The sequence below is a fragment of the Typopeltis vanoorti genome, chromosome 19 (assembly GCF_054136105.1).
Source record: "Typopeltis vanoorti isolate ZY-2024b chromosome 19, IOZ_Tvanoo_1.0, whole genome shotgun sequence".
Taxonomy (NCBI): Eukaryota; Metazoa; Arthropoda; class Arachnida; order Uropygi; family Thelyphonidae; genus Typopeltis; species Typopeltis vanoorti.
In genome coordinates this window covers 10,877,624-10,899,985 of record NC_143567.1, presented here as the reverse complement: position 1 = coordinate 10,899,985, position 22,362 = coordinate 10,877,624, and the positions used below count along the sequence as shown (strand labels likewise).

At 35.8% G+C, this 22,362-nt stretch overlaps 1 protein-coding gene across 1 annotated transcript in view; it reads left to right on the top strand.

Moving 5' to 3' along the window:
- LOC150095851 (protein strawberry notch homolog 1-like) overlaps window positions 1–22,362 on the top strand; it is a 527,670-nt gene that overhangs the window by 291,357 nt on the left and 213,951 nt on the right. The window contains exon 14 of the mRNA XM_090409548.1: window positions 15,133–15,354. Within this exon, the coding sequence (XP_090265674.1) occupies window positions 15,133–15,354 (222 nt within the window). The remainder of the gene's footprint in view (window positions 1–15,132; window positions 15,355–22,362) is intronic.

Genomic DNA, 22,362 nt, shown 5'->3' with positions numbered 1-22,362 from the left:
CCTGAATCCAGCTTTTCTTCCACAATCCTTCTCAACCGTTTCTCAAGTATACTTGCATAAATCTTACCAAGAACACTCAGTAGAGAAATACCTTTGTAATTCTCACATTCAGTTTTATTTCCCTTTTTATATTTATATATGGGTACTATGAAAGCTCTACTCCAATCATCTGCAATTCGTCCCTCTATCTAGGCTTTCTGAACTATGCAGTGCAGCCACTGTAAGACAAAAACCTTCATACTTGAGCATTTCTGGTCGAATATCATCTATTCCTGTTGCCTTTCCACATTTCAGGCATTTGATGGCTTTTTCTACTTCTGACTGCATGCCTCTTGAGTATTTTTTACCACTGTGCTATCACTGCTTGTTTCATTTAGCAATTTTTCGAAGTAATTACTCCATACTTCAAGCATATCTTTCTCTACAGCTTTCATGTCGCCTTAATCATCTCTGATTCCTTTTACAGTGCTCTTTCCTCCATTTCAGAGCTTTTTCAACAGCCTCCAGAATATTTTGCCGCCTTGCTGATATTTATTTTCTATGTTTTTACCAAAATCTTCCTATGACTTTTTTAGCTAGTTTTACACAGTGTTTAGCTTTCTTACATTTGTCTCTGTATTCTCTAAGAGCACAAGCTGAATAATTCACCAGGAACTTTAGATATGCTTTGTTTTCCTTCACTGTTTCTTTAACTTCTGTGTCCACCATGGAGTTCTGATTTTGCTATCATTGCAGACAACCTCACCACTTGCCTCTCTGACTGAATGAATCGGTGTTTTCTTCAGGGTTTGCAACTGAATGTCCAACGTTTAGTTTCTGCTCTCAAACATTTTTTCTCGAATAATGTTTGTGTGTTTTAGTCTACAGTTCATATCTCAGAGCTGCTCAACTTTTTGCTTTAAAACTTTCTTACACGTTCTTCAAGGATGGGCTGGCAATTCTTACATGAACGGGCTTGCAATTTGGGATTTAGCTGACCTAATTTCATTCTTATTGGCTTAAACCAAAATACAAAATTATGATGCAACATGACAGAATTTCATGCCGGCTGGGGCATCGCCTGGTTAAACAAGGCCCCTGTTTTTTTCGCCTGGGAACCAGGGCAAACAGCGAAAAGTCGGCTATTGGAACAGATCTGAAAACACACCCCATCTCAACATCACCAGAGTTAAAGATTGATACTATCAACATAAGAAGCCTGAATGGCAAAGAAATCGAGCTAGCTGAGGAATTGGATAAGTAGTACCAGACTGACATAATAGGGGTGAGTGAAACAAAAAAAAAAAAAAAAAAAAAAAACTGGTGAGATTTTTTTCTGAGCAATAAATACAAAATGTTATATTCAGGCATATGAGGCTAAATATGAGGCTAATCTTCTTGATTGGCAGGCATTCTCAAGTAGAGTGATGCAGGCTAATATCAGAATGGAGAACTGGACAATGAGACTTAATTGTGCCTATGGTCCAACAGAAGGTTCTACTAAGGTAGAAGTGTAAGGATTTTTTGAGGCTTTAGAGAAACCAACTGACACCATGAAAAAGGAAAAGATCCTTGTTGGGGATCTAAATAGCAGAGTAGGAAAGGATTGTTAGACATATGAAAATATTTTGGGAAAATTTGGAAAAAAGAGCAAAGCTAATAATAATGGCAAATACTTATTGGATTTCTTCTCGGGACATGGACTTGTTATTACTAACACCATGTTCCAACATAAAAATGTGCACAAATTCACATGGAGAGAAGAGGCAAGGAATAAGAAAAGTCTCATTGAAAATGTTATTGTCGATAGTGAAGTTTTCTTCCTGTTACAGGACACCAGATTTGAAATTATAAGTGATCACTATTTAGTCTTGAGCAGGATAAAATTGAATTTCGTATTGAAAAGAAGAAAATATAAGAAAGTTTTAGAAAGAATAAAAGTTCAGCAACTCTCAGATGTGAACGGTAGACTAAAATACACAAAGATTGTTGAAGAAAAAATGAAAAAGTTTGAGAACAAGAACCAAACCCTAGAGATCCAGTGGCAAGCTCTGAATGAAACATTGATTGATTCAGCCAGAGAGGTATGTGGTGAGGTTGTCTGCAAGGATAGAAAAATCAGAACTCCATGGTGGACCGCAGGCAGGGGCATGCCAAGGGTATTTGCCATCCGGATGCAAACTTTTATCGGCCACCCCTAATACTGCAATGTATAATCCAAATTAGATATTAGCTACATAAAATTCCTCCCTATCAATGTTGCCACCCATAGTGCGGTGCACCCTCAGGTTGGCGTGGCCCTGGACACAGTTAAAGAGGCAGTGAAGGAAAAGAAGAAAGCATATCAAAAGTTTCTGGCAAATAATTCAGCTAGTGGTCTCAGTGAATACAGAGACAAATGTAAGAAAGCTAAACACTGTATTACTAGCTAAACAAAAGTCATGGGAAGACTTTGGTAAGAACATAGAAAATAAATATCAAGGAGGTGGCAAGATATTCTGGAGGTTGTTGAAGAAGCTGAGAAATGGAGGAAAGAGTGTTATAAAAGTAATTAGAGATGATAAAGGTGACATGAAAACTGGATAAAAAGATATCCTTGAAGTATGGAGTAATTACTTCAAAAAATTGCTAAATGAAACAAACAGTGATAGCACAGTGGTAAAAAACACTCATCAAGCATACAGTCAAGAATACATATCCATACTTGAAGTAGAAAAAGCCATCAAAGGCTTGAAATGTGGAAAGACAACAGCAGTAGATGATATTTGACCAGAAATGCTGAAGTATGGAGGTATAAAAGTTTTATAGTGTGGCTGCACTGCATAGTTCAAAACTCCTGGACAGAGGGATGAATTCCCGATGATTGGAGTAGAACTCTAATAGTACCGACATATATGAAAAGGGAAATAAAACTGAATGAAAATTACAGAGGGCATTTCCCTACTGAGTTTTCCTGGTAAGATTTATGCAAGTATTCTTGAGAAATGGTTGAGAAGAATTGTAGAAGTAAAGCTTGGTGAAGAACAAGCTGGATTCAGGCCAAATAGAGGCTGTCAGGATTAGATCTTTATTTTATGACAAATAGCTCAGAAATCATGTGAATATAACAAAGATCTGTATTTAAGTTTTGTAGATCTGGAAAAGGTATATGACAAGGTGCCAAGAGAGAAGTTATTCAAACCGCTACAGTTATGTGGTGTCAATGGGGCATTATATCAAGCTGTACTTAGTCTTTATTTGAGTTGTAAGTCAGCAGTTAGAATTGAAGGAAGTACAGGAAGATGGTGTAATGTTACATCTGGTGTCAGATAAGGATGTACATTATCCCCTCTGTTATTCATTATTTATATGAATCACATTATGAAGGAAAGTGGTATTAAACCTGATATCAAAATTGGAGATGTTAATGTCAGCTCTTTGCTTTATGCGGAAGATGTTATACTTCTAAATAAATCTGCTACAAGTTTGCAAGATTCGCTGACTAAATTGAATAATTGTTGTAATAGATATGGTATGAAGGTCAGCAATAGCAAGACAGAGACAATGAAAATAGGCAGAAGCATTGAAAATGTCAACTAAATTGTTAATGGAGAACCTGTGGAACAAGTAAACCTGAAATCTACTTAGGAACGATTTTTAGTGAAGATGGTAAATTAAATATGCAAGTAGACAACAGAATCAATAAAGCTGGCATGGTAGGAAATCAATTGAATAAATTCATATGAGAGAAATTAGTGAGAACACTAAATTAGCTGTAACAAGACAGTGTTCAAACTAGTTTTAACTTATGGATCTGAGAACTGGGTCAGAAGTAAAACACTTGACCAAAGACTAGAGACAGCAAACATAAGAGTCCTGAAAAAGATTAGGGGCACGAACAGATGGCATCAATTGCAATATCATATTAAAAACGAGGATATTAGGAAAGAACTTGACTTTGTCAGCATCCGGGAATGTGTTAGCAGAGCTAATCTCAGGTGGTATGGCAACTTAAACAGAATGTTGAGGAAAGATTAGCAAAACAAGTGTTCTCTGCCAGGTTGGCAGCAAAACGACCCAGAGGATGACCAAGATATAGGTGGATTGATACGATAAAAAGTGCTTCAGAAGATAGAAATATAAGATCTGATAATGTTGGAGTCTTGAGAAATAACACTGATTTGGAGGAAAATTGTAGATAGGAAGTTAGTAATGATGTAAATTAGTACTATCATATCCTGTACACCTCCTTGAGGGTCCATGGCGGGAATTTGATGATGATGATACACTTTCATCTTCTTTTCAATATGAAATTCAGTTTTATTCTGCTCAAGACTAAATGGTGATCACTTCCAATTTCAAATCCTCTGTACAGTAGTGTCCTACACCAGTGAGAAAACATCACTATCAACAATAATGCAGTCAATGAGACTTTCTTATTCCTTTCCTCTTGTCTCCATGTCCTAAACAGAAATCCAACAGGTATTTACCATTATTATTAGCTTTGCTCTTTTCTCCATATGTTCCCAAAATATTTCTGTATGTCTGGTAATTATTTCTGACTCTGCTATTTAGATATCCAACAAGGACCAACTTTTCCTTTTTCATCATGTCACTTGCTTTCTCTAAAGCCCAAAAAATTTTTCCACTTCTACCTTAGTACAGGGTGTCCCAAAATTCACGCAAGAAGTAATTTTGATAGAAATCACAGGTTTTTAATTAAAAATTGTAATTTCTTATTGATTCATAAAGTATACAGTATAGGGTTATGAATGGAATAGCATATCGGGTAAATGGCCTCCACGGTTTTGCTGGTACATACGCACTCTTTTGTCGAAATTTTCCATGACCGTTTTGCTTAAATGTGGCTGAATTTCGTTGATACAGTGCTCAATTTCCTCCTTCGAGGTGTGGGTGGTCGTGGGCGTGTTGGCATAAACCTTAGACTTTAAAAAACCCCAAAGAAAAAAGTCCAACTGCGTTAAGTCACATGATCTAGGCGGCCAATTCTGATCACCAAAACGGGAAATTACACAACCAGGAAATGATTCATGCAGTAATTGAATTGTTTCTTGGGCTGTATGGCATGACCATCTTGTTGAAACCACATGTTCTCCTCATGCATATTTTGCAATTTAGGCACAAAAAAACTGGATTATCATGTCACAAAAGCGAGCACCATTAACTGTTATTGCCTTACCAGCCGCATTTTCGAAGAAGAATGGACTGATGATGCCTCCAGCCCAAAATCCGCACCAAACAGTGACACGTTGTGGATGCATTTGTTTCTCAACAATCACTTGTGGATTTTCTGAACCCCCAAATGCAACAATTTTGTCGATTAACGAAGCCATCAAGATGAAAATGAGCCTCATCGCTGAAGATGATTTTGTTCGAAAAATAAGCATCCACTTGTTGTTGTTCCATAATCCATTCAACGAACTCTCTTCACTGTGTGTGGTCAGTAGGCTTCAGTTCTTGAGTCAGTCGAACTTTGTAAGCATAAAGATGCAAATCTTTTGTGAGAATACGCTGTAGAGAGCTTCTCGAAATGCCCAATTCAAGACCACGGTGCCAAATTGATGTTCCTGGACTCTCAGCAACACTCTCACGAACTGCTTCGATGCTTTCTGTTGAACGACTTGTTAAAGGATGGCCAGAGTGTATAAGATCACTAATTGATCCAGTTTCCTTGAATTTTTTAATTCAAATTTCCACAGTTGATGAAATTAAATCACTATTCCGACCATATTTTGTACGAAAATTGCGAACTGTAGCTGCCAAACCTTCATTATTTTTAAAATATTGCTCAACAATGAAAATGTGTTGTTCTTTCATGTAGCGCTCCATTTTTAATAACCCTGAACTGTCAGCTGTCCTGCTGTCTTTTTTTTTTCGTTGGCAACACTTTACCGCACAAATGGCGCTAAATTTAAATCTTGCATGAATATTGGGACACCCTGTAGAACCTTCTCTGGGACCATAGGCACAAGTGTTTCATTGTTCAGTTCCTGATTGTGATATTTGCCCACATCACTATACTTGATACTACTTGCTATTCAAGAAGATTAGCCTTGTATTTAGTGTTGAAGAACATATCTGCTCCCTCTTTTCCCTGATTGTTATTGCCCGAATATGACATTTTATATTTATTGCTTAGAAAGTCTCGCCAGTTTTTGTCTTTTTTTGTTTCACTTTGTCGTCCCTATTATGTCAATCTAGTAATTATCTAATTCTTCTGTTAGTTCCATTTCTTTGCCATTCAAGCTTCTTATGTTGATAATACCGATCTTGAACTTTGATATGAAATTGGGGTGTGTTTGTGTGGTTTCAGCAGAATTAGACATGTCCAAATTACCTCTTTACATTATGTGAATAATGTGGTATAGTCTGCCCACAATGACAACCATAGCTGGCACAGTGCCAAGAAGATTCAATTCATGTCGAAGGGAAGAAACGAATAAGGTGATGTGTAGATTCGTCACCAATAATAAAAATAAGTAAACATAATAACTGAGAGACCTCCACATAGTGTTTAAAGAAATGCAGAGAACCGACCAATGCTTCTGATCTAATTTCCAGTCCTCACCTTCTCGTGCTGCACCAGGTTAGGTATCTACCTAGATAATGAATGAATGAGGATGGACTGGCAATTTAAGATTTAGACAACCAAATTGTATTGGCTTAAACCAGTAAAATCATGCCAGCTGGGGAGTCTGCCGGTTATCCCTGTTCTTTTCACTGTTTACCCTGATTCCCTGGTGAAAACAACAGGGATAACCGGGAGACTCCCCAGCTGGCATGATTTTACTGGTTTAAGCCAATACAATTTGGTTGTCTAAATCTTAAATTGCCAGTCAGTCCATCCTCATTCATTCATTATCTAGGTAGATACCTAACCTGGTGCACCACGAGAAGGTGAGGACTGGAAATTAGATCAGAAGCATTGGTCGGTTCTCTGCATTTCTTTAAAGACTATGTGGAGGTCTCTCAGTTATGTTTACTTATATTTATTATTGGTGACGAATCCACACATCACTTTATTTGTTTCTCCCCTTCAACATGAATTGAATCGTCTTGGCACTGTGCCAGCTATGGTTGTCATTGTGGGTAGACTATACCACATTATTCACATAATTTAAAGAGGTAATTTGGACATGTCTAATTCTAATATCATACCAAATGTAAGTTCTATAATTGTCTGTGTGAGAAATTGATCTGAAGATATGTGGAAGATTATCAGAGATAAAACATGATTTGCTACTCATGCATGAGATCTCATTCAAAACAGATATTGTTGTCTTAAAACTGCACATTTTTTGAGACAGTTCTCTGATGAATACCGGTATCCCTCGATTAACGCAGTTAATTAATCCCTCAATGTTACCGCATATATCAAAATTGCGTTAATCAAATCTAATAATCAATGGTAAAAATTACAATTCGTCCATGAATACAGATCAATTACTGTATTAATAATTCGTTTTATATGGTACTCTTTTAGGAAAGATAAAAAATGAATGCAAAGTAAATGTTTAATAAATACTTGTACCTACGTTATTTACTGCAATTTTTTAATCAAAAGAAGTTATCAAGAGCCGTTTGAACAGTTTTAGTTTTTTTTCTTATCGACATAAATTCTTCGATAACAAGCATAATGACTCTCCAGACCTCAGCAAACAAGCAATAAAACATAAAGAAAAAACACTGTAAATATAATACGTGATGGTACAAATTAAGTGGATATTGAATCCAACATTATTTCATAGCCGAATATAGATACTACAAGAGTTTCGTGCCGAATATAAATAAACTAAAAGTTTCGGCAGATGCAAGCATAAGCAACCTTATGGGCAACTCGTAGTAAAGGTGGAGTAAACTCCAGATCACTTTCCTTAGTATTTTCCATAATGTAAAGCACATCTCCTAGAGGACATGTATGATAAATAAGCCTTTGACTCTATTTTTCAGTTACAATCTAGAAATTATTGAACAAAGAATAAAAAACAACTACTAAACCATACTATGCTGACATTGGAGATCGCGGAATCTCCCAGATACAATTTACTGTCAAATATCACAAACCTTTACATGACATGTGTTAAATCAAACTGACAGCAAAAAAGTGCGGAATATCGCTCGTAACATATGAATGCACAGCTACTCATGACCTCCAAGCTATACACTGAATTGTGTAAGAATATTTATATTAAACATTTTATCTCTCAGATAAGCTGCGAGCTCTGCAAAGTTAAAGGCTCGTTAATCAAAACTCTTGGCGCGTATATCAAGGGATTGCCGCAATTAATTTCAGCGCGTTAATCAAATCCTGCGTTAAGCAAGGGATACCTGTATATGAGACTTCTGCAGATCAGATACTTGTTTTTTTTTTTTAATTTAATCGTTTTAAATTTTCTTCTAAAATTTTATAAAAAATTGTATAATAATGAGCAAATGTTATTTTGTTCTTCTTTGAATTTAGACATACTCCATGTGTTTCATTATTTAATCAGTCATACTGATTTGATTTATGAACCTTAGTTTTTCAAATTTTTTTCTATGTAACCTACCTCTCATAAAACCTTCTAAACCCCTAATGCAATAGTACCATGAATGGACTAGGGATTTTCTTCTAGTTTTATTCATTATTTTTTAACTCACATAAATACACTCGTGTCCAAAACCTAAAGATGAACACTGTTTCTGAAGATTATAACTGCAAATTCAGATGAATCAGCTTGTAACAATTTGTATAACTGACAATTTTAAGTAGTACACATTCGAATTTTTGAATTGCATACAAATGGACACATAGCATTCAATAGGATAGAAAAGCAAAAGGCAGCTGTAAGCAAACTGTGTGAAGGAAACTCTTTTCGTGAAATAATAGTTGCAAAGTTGGATGTCTTGTAATGTCTCAAAGACATAATCTAGTTGATTTCATTCAGGGAAGAATTATTGGAAAGCTTGAAGGCTGCAGAATTACTGATATTGCTAGAGAGTTTGTATCTCAGCTCTGGACAGCATTTCAAACCAGTGGAATGTGTTTTTTGGTTGAAAGGTTGCCCTCACTCTACCACAGAGCATGAAGATATATTTTTGGTTACAACAGCAAACAATAATCGACTCACCACAGCAGGTCAGCTTGCAAGTCTACTCCTTTCAAGCACATGTATGTGAATATCTCAACAAACTGTGGCAACACTTCTGTGACAAGTAGGCCTATACACCCAAAGTCCTGTATTCCACGTCCCTTTATTCACAGCTCATTGACCAGCACATTTTCAGTGGTGTTGTATCCATAAAAATTGGACAAGACACCAATTGGTTAATTTATTTTTTACAGATGAGAGTTGTTTTAGTTTCCTGTAATTCTAGACAACACTTGATCTGGTGTAAAAGTAGTACTGCTTACCATTGCAAGAATGTTCCTGAAAGGAATAAATACTTCAGTGCTAGGATCATGGTGTGGAGAGGCTTATATTTAATGGATGCACTGAGCTACAAGCTGGAAATAGGGACTATGAATGGTGAACAATATTGCAATCAATTTCTTTTTCATTTTTATTGTTCTATGGTGCTAGGCAAAGAATTCCATTTTTATGGATGACAATGCCACACCACATCATGAATAAGAAATTGAGTTACTTCTGGAGACTGAGGATATGAATTGAATTGAGTGCCCCCCCCCCCCCCCAGATTTCAACCCCATATAACATGTTTGGGATGCAATAGGGAGATGCATTGCTGCTAGAAATTCCCCTCCAGAAAACAAACCAGGCTTTATCCTTGCTGAGAAGGAGTAGTGGGACAGTTTGCCTCAATAACTCCTGAATCACTTGGTGCTAAGCATGGTACATTGTTGTGAGTTGCATTGCAGTTCAGGGTGGACATATTCCATAGTGAAATGTTTCTGCACATAGTTTTCTGTAAGCACTGTACATTAATTTCTTAACTATGTCCTTAGGAAATTTGTTACTTTTGTCAAAAATGTATTGCAATTTAATCGTGCAAAATTTATAACACATTTTTTGTGCGATTTTTCTGTAGTTATGAAATTTTTTTTCATGTACAGGTAAAAATATAGTTCCACTCTAACTCTTTGAATAGAATTCACAGCTAGTCCTTGAACTCCATCCATCAATGGTAGGACTTTTCAAGAGAGAGAGAGAGAGAGAGTGTAAAAAAAAACAACTTACATCATTTTATGGCATGAACACTCCTCATATTATTTTCTGTTATAATATGAGTGCTATGGTTGATTTTTGAGATGTGGGGTTAAAATCCCAAGTTTATTGGAGAGAAAACTAAATCTTCATGCTGAGATTAACTTAGTAAGTGGCTGAAAAAAGGACTAGAAATAGATGCTGTTTCATTGACAAGAATCTGAACCTTATAATGGTCTCTTGTTGGACAGCCTAACATTATTGAAGTAAATCCCATTTGCACATGGTCACACAGGTACCATCCTGATGGGTATTGCAGTGTTGTTGTTGTTTTTTTATTTTTATTTATTTTTTTTTTCAGGCATCTGCTATCAGAAGAAAGATTGTGGGAAACTATTCACTCACAACAATACCTATCATACTTGTCTTGAAAACATTTGACAACTATTCACTCACAACAATACCTATCATACTTGTCTTGAAAACATTTGACATTGAAGTACTCATTACTCACTCTAGGAATGCATTCCATTCATTCACCACTTGCCAAGCAGAAAATTTCCTTTTCATCTCCTTACTCATGGAACTTTTATGCTGTGTTCAGAGATGACCTCTAGTTCTTTCACTATCTGTGCACTAATTCCCCTATATCTATCTTGCAAGGCTTGGCTATCTCACCAACTTAGTTCAAACTCTGCATTTTCCCTTAACCTCTCCTCTTACTCAGCATTGCAGAGCTCTAGACAGTCATTCTCTGCATTCTCTTGGTCTAATGTTTTCTTATTGCCCAAATAATCACCTTTTAATCCTTATTTGTCAGGATTCTTCATGTTATAGTAACAATTTTTATACTCTCATATTTCATTTTATGTGTATCATTTTTATGCTCCCATATGCTGCACACATATGTATCTGCTGCTTTTCCCTTTTGATTCAGTACCTTATATAATCTCCTGCCATCTTTCCAAGAGAACAGTTTCCCAAATTCTGTATACATTGAAAATTTTAAAAATATGAGAAATCAGACTTGTGCAGCCATTTCAAAACAGCATTTTGTTAGTGCTGCTGGCTGTTGAAAATAAAAACCAGTGAGATATTGTCTTTGTCAGAGTACATTGGGAGGAGGAATAGAGCCCCACTCCCTGTTGTTGATATTATCATTATCATCAGAGGCCTTCAAGGAGTGAAGGACCCATTGAGAGAGACCATACACACCCACACTAGATGCACTCACATATTTCTTTGAGAGAAAAATCTAGCATGTCCCTTTAACTATACACATACTTGATTTCAACAACCAATGTACTATAACACCCTTTCAGATCTGATCTCATAATCTATGATGTATAATCCCAATATCACTGTAATTATTCTTTGCATCCATCCTTTCCACATCTTTATCCCATTGGAACCCAGGAGACCAAATCTGCACACAGTAGTCCAGATGCAGTCATCAAGGCTCTACAAAGAGGCAGAATGACTTCATTATCCTTCATATCAATTTATATTTCAACATCATAATTATCCTCTGAGCTATATTTGCAATTTTTCTATATGACCTTCATTTTGTAACTTAAAATTCCTATCCACCATAAACACCTTTAGATTAGGAATGATTAAGTCAGAAAGATGTGTTTAGTCATGAATCTATGAATACTGAAAAAGTATATACTTCCATTCATACAATATCAAAAGTTGCAATAAGTAGTAGCTAACATTTTTGGAAAGGGCATCTTGAGTAAATTTGGAATCATCTACTTTATTATTATTATTATTGGGTGACACCTCTAAGGAGTCTATAGACTCATCGAAGGTTGCCACCTACTCTACAACTTTCTGTCTCCACCACTCAATCCACCAACTACAGTGAACTGCACCATCTACTGCTCAACGCCCACTAGTACTACTCTGAATTTTTTATTACTTTGAATCTACAATCTGGTTCATTCAAGAAAATAGACGTGTTTCAAAGTACTGTTCTTAACATACATTGCATCAAAAGACTGAAACATTACTCCATAGTGTTATCTTTCTGAACCTGAAATGTGAAACATTTGGTGCATTTCTGTATAACAAAGAAACATTGATGAGACCTCACTGGGTAGTGAGGTCTCATCAATGGGAGCAGGAATCTGAAGTGTTTAATAATATGGTGATACACATTTTACTACTTATAAATAGAAAGGATATGACTTCTAGCTCCCACTGATGAGAGCATAATATGATTTCTGTTTCAGCAAACATACAAATTAACATGATAACACAAGGAAAAGAATGAGTAGTATACTTAATAGCCAAATATTTCAACCTGAAAGTTATAGGGTATCATTATTGGCATCAGACAGTTTGAACACAAAGTAGAATACAACAATGGTTTATTTAAAAAAAAAAAAGAAGTAAGAGCTGCATGATGTTATACATAGAACAACAGGAATGGATTACAGAGGAAACGTTATTTTAATCGCACATCATTAACAATTTTTTTTTATTAATATCCCAAATTCTTTGCAGCAATATTTTCCTAGAAGCAAATTAGTAATGAGTGTTACAAACCATGAAAAATGGTATACAAAAGTACTGAACATGATTGCTCTTCTTTTTCACTTCTATCAGCAACTCTTGCATATTTCTCACCTTTCAAATCATTTGTGCCAGCCTAAACAATCAACTGTCTGATGCCATTAATCAGCTTCACTAACATAACATCCCTTATCTTTGCACCTGGGAAACATAGTGCTGTGTTTATTCTTATCATCGAATATCCACACAATACCACACAATGCAGGCCTGGTTGGCCAAGCGATTAGCATATTTGCTCTCTAGCTAAAAGGCTGCAAGTTCGAATCCCACTGTGGGCTTGGATGTTTGTAATTGTCTGTGAAAATACTAGTGGTATTGGTGGTGGTGGGCAATAAATGGCGCTTATGTAGATGATGATGGTAGTTGCGGTTCGCTGTAGTTGTTGGAATGAGTGGTGGTTACGTTGTGAAGTTGGTGCCCTCCCTCGATGAGTCTTTGGACTCCTTGGAGGTTTATGTTATTAGAATAATAATAAAAATATATAACCTTCTTACTCCCAGTTTCTCACTCTTTCATACTTTTCCCATTCATTATTTTCTTTGATCCTCCCTCCTTATGTACTACTCATTTCTCCAGTGAAGGATGCCACACACTCTTTCACTCCTTAATGTCACCTCATTATTGACATTACCTTCATCCACTTCTTTCATTCTCTTTTTCATGTTTTTTTGCACACTGTCTTTCACTCCACATTCTCTATAACACTTTTGTTATCTTGCCTTACATAATTATTACTAGTTGCTTCATTTTCTTGCTTTCCACACAAAACATTTCTGACACTCTCTCTCTCTACTCTTGTTTTCACCATAAACCATTCACTTCGTAATGCATACATAGAATACACATTCACTACATCATATGAAATCTCGCATGCTGAACTCGGTGAACGAGAATGCCTTGGGCAGCATTTTACTTGTACACATTAGTGCCATGAAAAATGCTTTACGAATGATATTGCATATTAAAAATCAAAAACACACACGCCCTCAACTTTTAAAGTATGGAGTAAGTAATATACTGTCAAAAATAATTACTGAAATCATTAATATTTGTTAAAATACAAGACTCGTCTGTAAACCACATGCAGCACTACTTCTGCTATGTTCATATATGCTGGGACTTAGATTGAACAATTTAATCAAAGCATTGCCAGTTCTCTTGCATGTTCACATAGCGCACGAGCCATTATGCTGAGCACCTCCTGTTCGTGTAACAATTCTGACATCGGAATTGAGGTAAGGTAACTGTAACACGTCACATCAACAACTGTAAAAGAGTTAGACTGCATTCATCTAAAATAATTTAATTACTATTACCATTTTTTATATTTCTGCAGTACAATTGGTATTATCATAAAAGTGCATGCACTAGATATGAGACTGAAGTAAGTAACTATAGCAAGGTCTGAAGTTCTAAACTGCATAGTGGGCTTAGCCAATTATCTATCAAGTGTCCTGCAGTTGTTTTCTTCCCTACTGTGACCAGACAAGTTGGACAGCAAACATCAGAATCTGGACACAAATTACATGTGATACTGCCACTATGTCACCCAGGACTTGCAGTTCACAGCATGCATCTTTTAGATGCTTGCTGTGAACTCTAGATAGGTCACCTTGCTTTACAGAAACAAAAGTACGATAAGTTTCTTCCTAGATCTGCATCTGCACTGAAAAACTATCCCTTTTTTGCCACAAAACTGCCTGGATCTGTGAACATCTGGAAGATGCTCATCTTCACCATCAGCCAAGAGTGCCCATGCAAACCCATTAGGACACATAGTTTCGGACTTTACACTTGCTTTTTTTTTCAATTCAGTCTAGTAAAGTAGGTCTATGTTATTTTTATGCATCTTTATTTGTGTATTATTCCCTGATGATGTAAATTTGACTTGTATGCAAAATAGCACTATCTACTGGGAATAGCACTATCACCAACTTTGCAAAGTTCCAGACTGGTAGCCCAGTTCTCCTTGAATTTTGAAGACTTGAAAGGGGGTTCTGCCCCCTGGTGCCTACGGCGCCCATCCCCCGAGTTCCGGGCTGGTAGGCTGGTTCTCCTTGAATTCTGATGACTCGAACTCGGAAGGGGGGGGGTTCCGTCCTCCTGGCACCTACAGCGCCCAACCCCCTGAGTTCCGGACTGGTAGGCTGGTTCTCCTTGAATTCTGATTACTCGAATTTTGAAGACTCGACACTCAGGCTAGCCCCTGAGTTTCAAAATGTTTCAAGTAACTTGACAAAAAACTTTACAAAAAAAGGCTTATATTATAGAGTAGATATTATATATATATATATATATCGCGTATCTAAATTTTTTATCAAATGAGCTAATTTCTGGTTATTTTATTTATTTATATGCACTTAATGTTTAATTTTATTAAAGGTTTCTATTTTTTTTAAATTTATATATTTATTTTTTAATCCCACAGTTCGTCGAGCCAGGCAAGGTGTTAAGAGATATAAAGAAGATAAATTGTCAGATGAAAGCAGTTCAGAAGAATATCACGATGACAATAATGGAAGTGATTTTGACCCATCTGATATGGAATCAGTGGAAGAGGAGGAAGAAGGAAGTGATGAAGATTTTAATCCATCAGAGTCTGAGGGTGATAGTGATTTTAATCCTTTTGGAGATGACTCAGATAGTGATGGTATGGCATAATATATTTGTATATATAAACTACGGCTAAGATTGTATGTTTATGTGATACTATTAAATTCAAATAGTTGCGATTTCTTATACTTCAAACATTAGAACTTAATGATAATAAATACACACTAGCTTCTAGTGTTATGTTGAAGATTGTATCTAATCACAAAATTGGCCTGCTTCTCAAAATAGTTCATTTTTTAGATGTTCACTATTAACAGAAAGAAATGCCTACAGTAATGACAAGAGAGACTATATAATTAAATAGTTGTTCAAATAAATTTAATTTAAAATTAAATAATTCAGTGATAATGAAATTTAAAAATAATTTTAAAGGTATCCTTCATGTAAATTACATAATTATATTATATTAGCTTATATTATCTTAGGAAAATAATTTATCAGCAGAATTTTTGGCCATCTTTGCAACCATTCTTAATAGGAAAAAAGAAAAACAAATTCCAGTTGAAATAATTTAACAGTTCTAGAATAATTTTAGAAATGAAAGTACATGTTACAATATATGCTATTAATTGCAGGAAGAAAACTACATGTATAAACTATTTAGAATTCCTGAGAACAAAAATTATAACAAAAATAAAGACTAATGCTTAGAATTGCCTTCCAGAATTGGGAAATCTTCGTAGTCATTTTTATTAAGGTTCAGTCAATGGTTATAGGTTTTACAGCTTTCTAATAAGAAACAACTTTTGTGTAAATCTTTAGTTTCATCACATTGACTTCTGTCTAGTAGATATAGTGCAGATGGCTAGGCCTGATCACAGATTAGAATTTTTTTTTTTTTTTTTTATGTTGGGTCCTTTGCACTAGAAGATAGTTGGTCTACCTATAATAAGTTAATATTGTGAATGAGCATTGGGTTGGGAAAGGAAAAATGTGTTCCTGTTTGATACGAAGGCCTGTGTATCGGAAACACATAAGGGATGAGACTTCCAGGATATGGCAGTAGAAGTGATAAAAGAGGAAGTAAAAAAACTTGCTTTGTGAGTATGGAGTTGAACTGTGAAAGGGTATTTGGCAGCAGCTGCATGCATTTCAACAGATTTAGTAGAGTGGAGGAATTATTGGTGCTAGTTCATATGAACAATTACCATGGAAATATTTATAGAAAAAATGCATGTTGCTGAAACCAAACATTGGTGTGAAAGGGGATGGAGTTAGCAGGTAAGAGATGGGCCATTAATCAACCCAATTCCCTTTTATGTATTGAGTCAAGTATTTTTAGAGAGTGCTTAGAAGCACCACTCCAAGTGTGAGAACAATATTCAATAGTTGAGCAGATTTGTATAAGGTTAATAGCTATTATGAGGTAAAGTAAAATCGTAGTGTTTTAGAAGATGAGGAGGCAGTAGTTATAATGTGTTTATGCTGAGAGAGAGGCTTGATGACAGTAATTTCGAGAAGTAATATTTCATGTTGTCAGAGTTAATACAAAAAGAAACTGGTTCTTTTTTGTGGGGGAATCAGGCTAAACTGTGGTTTGCTATCACTGGAATTGCCTATCCAAACCCCTATTGAAGAATGGCTCAGTAATCAGAATAGAAGATAGTGGAGGTTGATGCCTTGCAAGTTGTGGTGATATGTATGGTTCAAGATTTGTCAGATCAGGAGTGCAATGTACTGTCATCAGGGAAACTGTGTGTTGGATTTTCAGTGAACTTGCGTGGGTCATTGATATATACAGAAGAAAGAGGGATAGGTAAGCAAACAGAACCTCGTGGAACCCCAGTATTAGTTGCATGGAATATAAGGGATAAGGAATTGTCCACAATCACACTCAGAAAGCTAGAAACCCAGTTGCAGAAAGCTGCTGGATAGACCAAATAATGGGAGCTTACTTAATAGACTTGTGCCAGACCTGTTAAAAAGCCTTGGAGATATTAAATGCAACCACTTGAGATTGACCATACTTTCCATGGTATTTGTCCAGAGATGGGTAACACATAAGTAGATCCCCTGCTGATCAGCAGCAGCTGAATCCATATCAGCAGTCATTTATTAATTGGTTGCCTTCAAGGTAGCATAGAAATTAGGTGTTGATGGTTTTCTCTCCATTAATTGGAAAGGATTGAGTTGAGAGAGATTGGGCAATAGTTAATTGGTAGTGATTTGTCACCCTTCTTGGGAATAGGTCAAACATTGACCTATTCCCAAGAAGACCAATTTCCAGGCTGTGGGGTAAATACCAGGGGTGTAAGAGGCAGCATGACAGAAGTCAGGCTCTGGCATGCAAACCTTCAGGACAATTGAAGGAATGCCATCAGCATCAGGAGACCTTTTTAATGTCTCATTTGGACAGTATTATTATGCTCTTTTTGTGGTGAAAGGCCAGAGGGAACATTTATCCAAATCAGTTATGTTGCATTAGAGGAAAAGTGTGAGTCCAGAAGGTTGTTTTTTTCTGTATGTGATGATGTAATATAACAATTTAGGTACAACAGGGAATGAGAGATGTATTGGAAAAAAGTTATGACCAATTGCTTTGGCAGAGACCAGAAAACTTGGCTGACATTTGGACATAATATAAGTTTCCTGCTTTTAGTACTCTCGAAGTTAGTTTTGGAAGCATCAACAGTTTTCTTGCAGATCTTTCAGGCTTTGATGTAAAATGATAAAAGAAGATGAAGTTCTTGATGAAAGTCAGTTGTGTGACTTTTTTTTGCATGTACAGCCTTGTTGCACCTTGTGGAGAACCAAGATTTAGATAAGGGATGGCAGTTTAGAGTGGAATGGAGAATATGTTTCCTTACCAGTAAGGATTTGTTCAGTGCGCATGTTTGGGTTGGAAGGCTAAAAGCTATAGGCCAACCAAGAGAATGACGCATGGAGATTACAATGGTCATCCCATTTGATATCATTATAATGCCAGACCACTCTTGATTGAGAGGAGTTGTATGAGCATTGTGATCTCTAAGTAATTCAGACCACTATATTGTGGTCTGAATTACATAGACATACAACATTTGTATGTCCTCTTCACTAGTGACTCTTCCAGGTATGGGTCACTAATGAAGAAGAGATCTAGGAGGTTTGAGGAATGGAATGATTAGTTATCTGATAAGCATTATTAGGGTTATTCTGGTAGACATGTGGAGGTCATTAGTGATGGCAAATAGCTCAGCATCTCTACCTGCATGGTTGTATTTGAAGGCGGAGGATCAGTTAGTGTTGTGAACATTAATTTGAGAGAAATGAGAGAAAGCTGGTGTTCAGAATATATATATATATAATCCTGATTTTTTTTTTTTTTTTCTAAAAGAATCAGAGCAGACTGACCAGTCTTCCTATAATAAGAAAGGCCATGTGCACAAACAATTCTATAAACTCCAGGGTAAGAAAGTGGAGAAAATGTTTCTTTCAGATTTTGACTTTGTTATACATTCTTCTTATTTTGCCTTTCAAAAACAAACTATAGCAACAAGTATTGAAGTTATGGGAAGTCCTGTTTTTCCACTCATTGCCAACTGTGTTCATGGAACACTTTGAACAACACCTTTTAGAAAATATTTCCTCTAAACGGACACATTAATACAGATAAGTAGATGATATTTTTGCAATTTGGAATGGCTCTTCCTGTGAGTTACAGCAGTTTGTTTCCAAAATAAATGCACTCCATCATTGGATTCATTTCACCTCAAAAAATGACATGACTAAATATCCTTTTTAGATATACTAATGCTTTGTCAGTCAGATGTCAGCCTACAATTTTCAGTTTTTTGGGACTAGACTTATACAAGCTGCTATATCCATGCTGAATCTCAATACCATCCTAGTCAAAAGGCAACTCTTCTTCTTCATGTAGCTTCCTCAGTGAGAGGGTGCAGCACCATGTCCTTCCAGTTCTCTCTCTCTGTTGGCAGCTTTCCTTTTTGTTTCTGCATAGCCATGTGATCCTGTCCATGATCTTATATCTTCAAGCCATGTCCTTTGTTTTTTGCCTCTTGATCCTTTTCCCATAATTTTTCCTTCTAAAACTGTTATCCTCTGTCCTGCTGAACCTCTCAGTACATGTCCTGCCAATCTCATCTTTCTCTGGATCATTTCCTGTAATAAAGATCTCTGTGTTCTCATTCTCTGTAGGACATCTGTATTTGTCACATGTTCTGTCCATGGGATTTTCAGAGCTCTCTTATAGCACTACATTTCAAAGGCCATTATCTGTTGTCTTACTCTTTTCTTGAATATCCAGGTCTCACTTCCATATGTGAAAATTGGCCACACTAATGTTCTTATCATTCTTTTCTTTGTCTAAATACTCACAGAATTTCTGAGCAGATGTTTATTTTTCCAGAATGCATCTTTAGCTATGGATGTTCTTATTTTTATTTCTTTATCTTGCTTTCCATCTGCAGTAAAGTAGGTGCCTAAATATTTGTATTCTGTTGTATGTTCAATTTTCTTTTGAGATTTTCATAAATTTCGTTGTTGTTGTTTTTTTTTTTTTGCATTAATATCTAGTCCAAATTCTTTACCTTCAATTAGTAGCTGCAGTAATTTGATTAATTTGTTTCTGTTTTCTGCTATTAGAATGGTATCAGCAGGTGACTCATAAGACCATAATACATCATATGCATTCTTTGCTCTTTTGATGAACTTTTATAGAAAGAGTAAAACATATTAAATCTACCTTCTTATAAGGGTTTCAATGATTTCTTCGTGAATAAAGATAAGCTTCCTCCTCTTGGTTTTGCACACATATTCCTTGTTCTTGTGATTTATTGTAATAATAGGACCTTCTGTGCCATTGTATTAGGGTTTTTTTTATTTATATTATATTATTCCTATATTATCTTATTACTTATGTATATCTTATCTCTTATATCTTATCAGCAATATTTCTTTAACATAATATTTTATCTTAATATTTTTGTATTTTCTTTCTTATTCTACCTTAAGTATTTTTCCTCATGCCTGGGATCGCCAGTTATTTATTTGTTTGAAGACTGCACCTCTGAAATTCCCCTATAGGCAAAAGAAAGCTTTTTATCTTAAATCACTACTAATCATTGGGGTTCTGCTATCAGGTCCGAATAGTATTTTTTTAGGATCAGTGCATTGCAAAAGATTGAATCGGACAACTATTTTTATCAACAATAACAATAAGTTTAATTTCTGGTCTAATATTTGTACATATTACATGAAATCACAAGATTCATTTATGAAAGTTAATTCTTGGTCTTTCTCAATCACTCAACTTGGTTTCTATTAAATTCTTTCGCACTTACTTAGACTTTCAACAAGCATAATTTATATTACAACTGTCAGGAAGTTATACACATAACATGAATTCGTTAGGTGCGCTTGACATTCCTAATTTAGCATCAATCAAAATACAACATACATGTATACAAATATCTCTCAGAATCTCATTCCTTTCAAACACTTAATCATAATCTAGGCGATTATACAATCCTCCTCATTGAGATTCAAACATTCCAATGATATGATAGCAGGAACATACCCATCATAAAATTCAATCATAAGTACACATATAATTAATTAAAGAAATTTCAATAGCTCAATATTTTCTCCAAGGGAAATTAATTGTGCTCATGCTTCACTCAGCAATTACACACATTTACAAGAAATATTAACACTCTAAATACTATCTCCTTAAACTAGACAATTTAACAGTTCGATAGGGAATTCTTTCTTAATTCACAAACAATTAATGAATATATAGACTTGCATGTGTCTTCCACCCTTTTTTTCTTATTCTCTCCTCCATTCCGTGTTTTGGAAGAATTCTCCTCGAAGCAATACAGGGCACCGATGAATAGTCACGGCAGCTGGTGGGATATAGGGTAAGCTTTCGAGCATCTTGAACTGCCCGGTGAAGAATTTCTGCGTAGGTCAGGTCTCGCACTTACTCGACTTCAGGACCTTTATGGCAAGATTTCTCCTTAACTTATCCTCAGGATATCTTCGGCTGTAACTGGAGTGCTATCAGTGGACGGGTCTCTTCGCCTTCCCCTCGGGAACTTCATGGCACCTCTCGTGGGTGGATGGATCACACAGGATGAAGAAAAGGAAGCCTTTCTCATCTCTGAACCAAACCTTTTAAACACCAGAGTCCCTGCACCTTGGATTAAGTTTTTGGGACCCCTAACGTCCCCGTGCGAGTCTTGCTAGTAGTTTTTAGGACCCTGGATAATGTTTCTCGAATATTCGCTGACAATCTTACTTTCTCCCTTTACTGCCTTAATCCTGCTTACAGGCCTTTCCTTTTAATTATTTGCGCTGCGCCTTTTCAATATTGACTTTGAAGGTCACCTGCAATGGGACTTGCAAACAACTTTCAAAAGACATGCTGAATTTCAGGGATGCTCTTGGTTTCAATACTTCTACAACGCTTCTTAAACAATGAACGAGTTAATTCCCTTTGGGCCTATTTTGCTCTTTATACAGATAGCTTTACATAGAGAAATAAAATATACATTTGTACAAGAAAATTTAGGTGAATTCCTACTATAAAAAGCTGATGTTTTAGATAATTTATTTTGGCAACATCGAATTTTTACATTATCTTATGGACAAACTGGAAGATCTCTTTTCATTCATCTTGAAGAACAATTTATTTTAAATATCATGAGTCTGAACAGCATGGATTTGCTCGGCATGCTATCTCCACTAAACATAGAATTTGCTGGAACAATACAAGAATCCTTCATAACAGTTGATTCCTTATAGAATCTCTTTATAAAGAAATGCGTGAAACATTACTCCATTGTTGTAACTTTAATTATCAGATCTATTTGATTACTTCGTAATCAAATAGATCTGATAGTCTACATCTGTCCCCTTTATGGGAGATAGCTTATATAATGTGTGTATGATGTATTTATTTATTTATTTTTACTTTTTTTTCAGTTAGGAAAATACTGAATATTTTAGTTGTCTTACATAAGCTACTAAGGTGGCACTGTTTAGAATTTTTCTGTTATCGATTAACTGCTGTCCCATGTTTTGTGTGGGTGTGTGCTGAAGA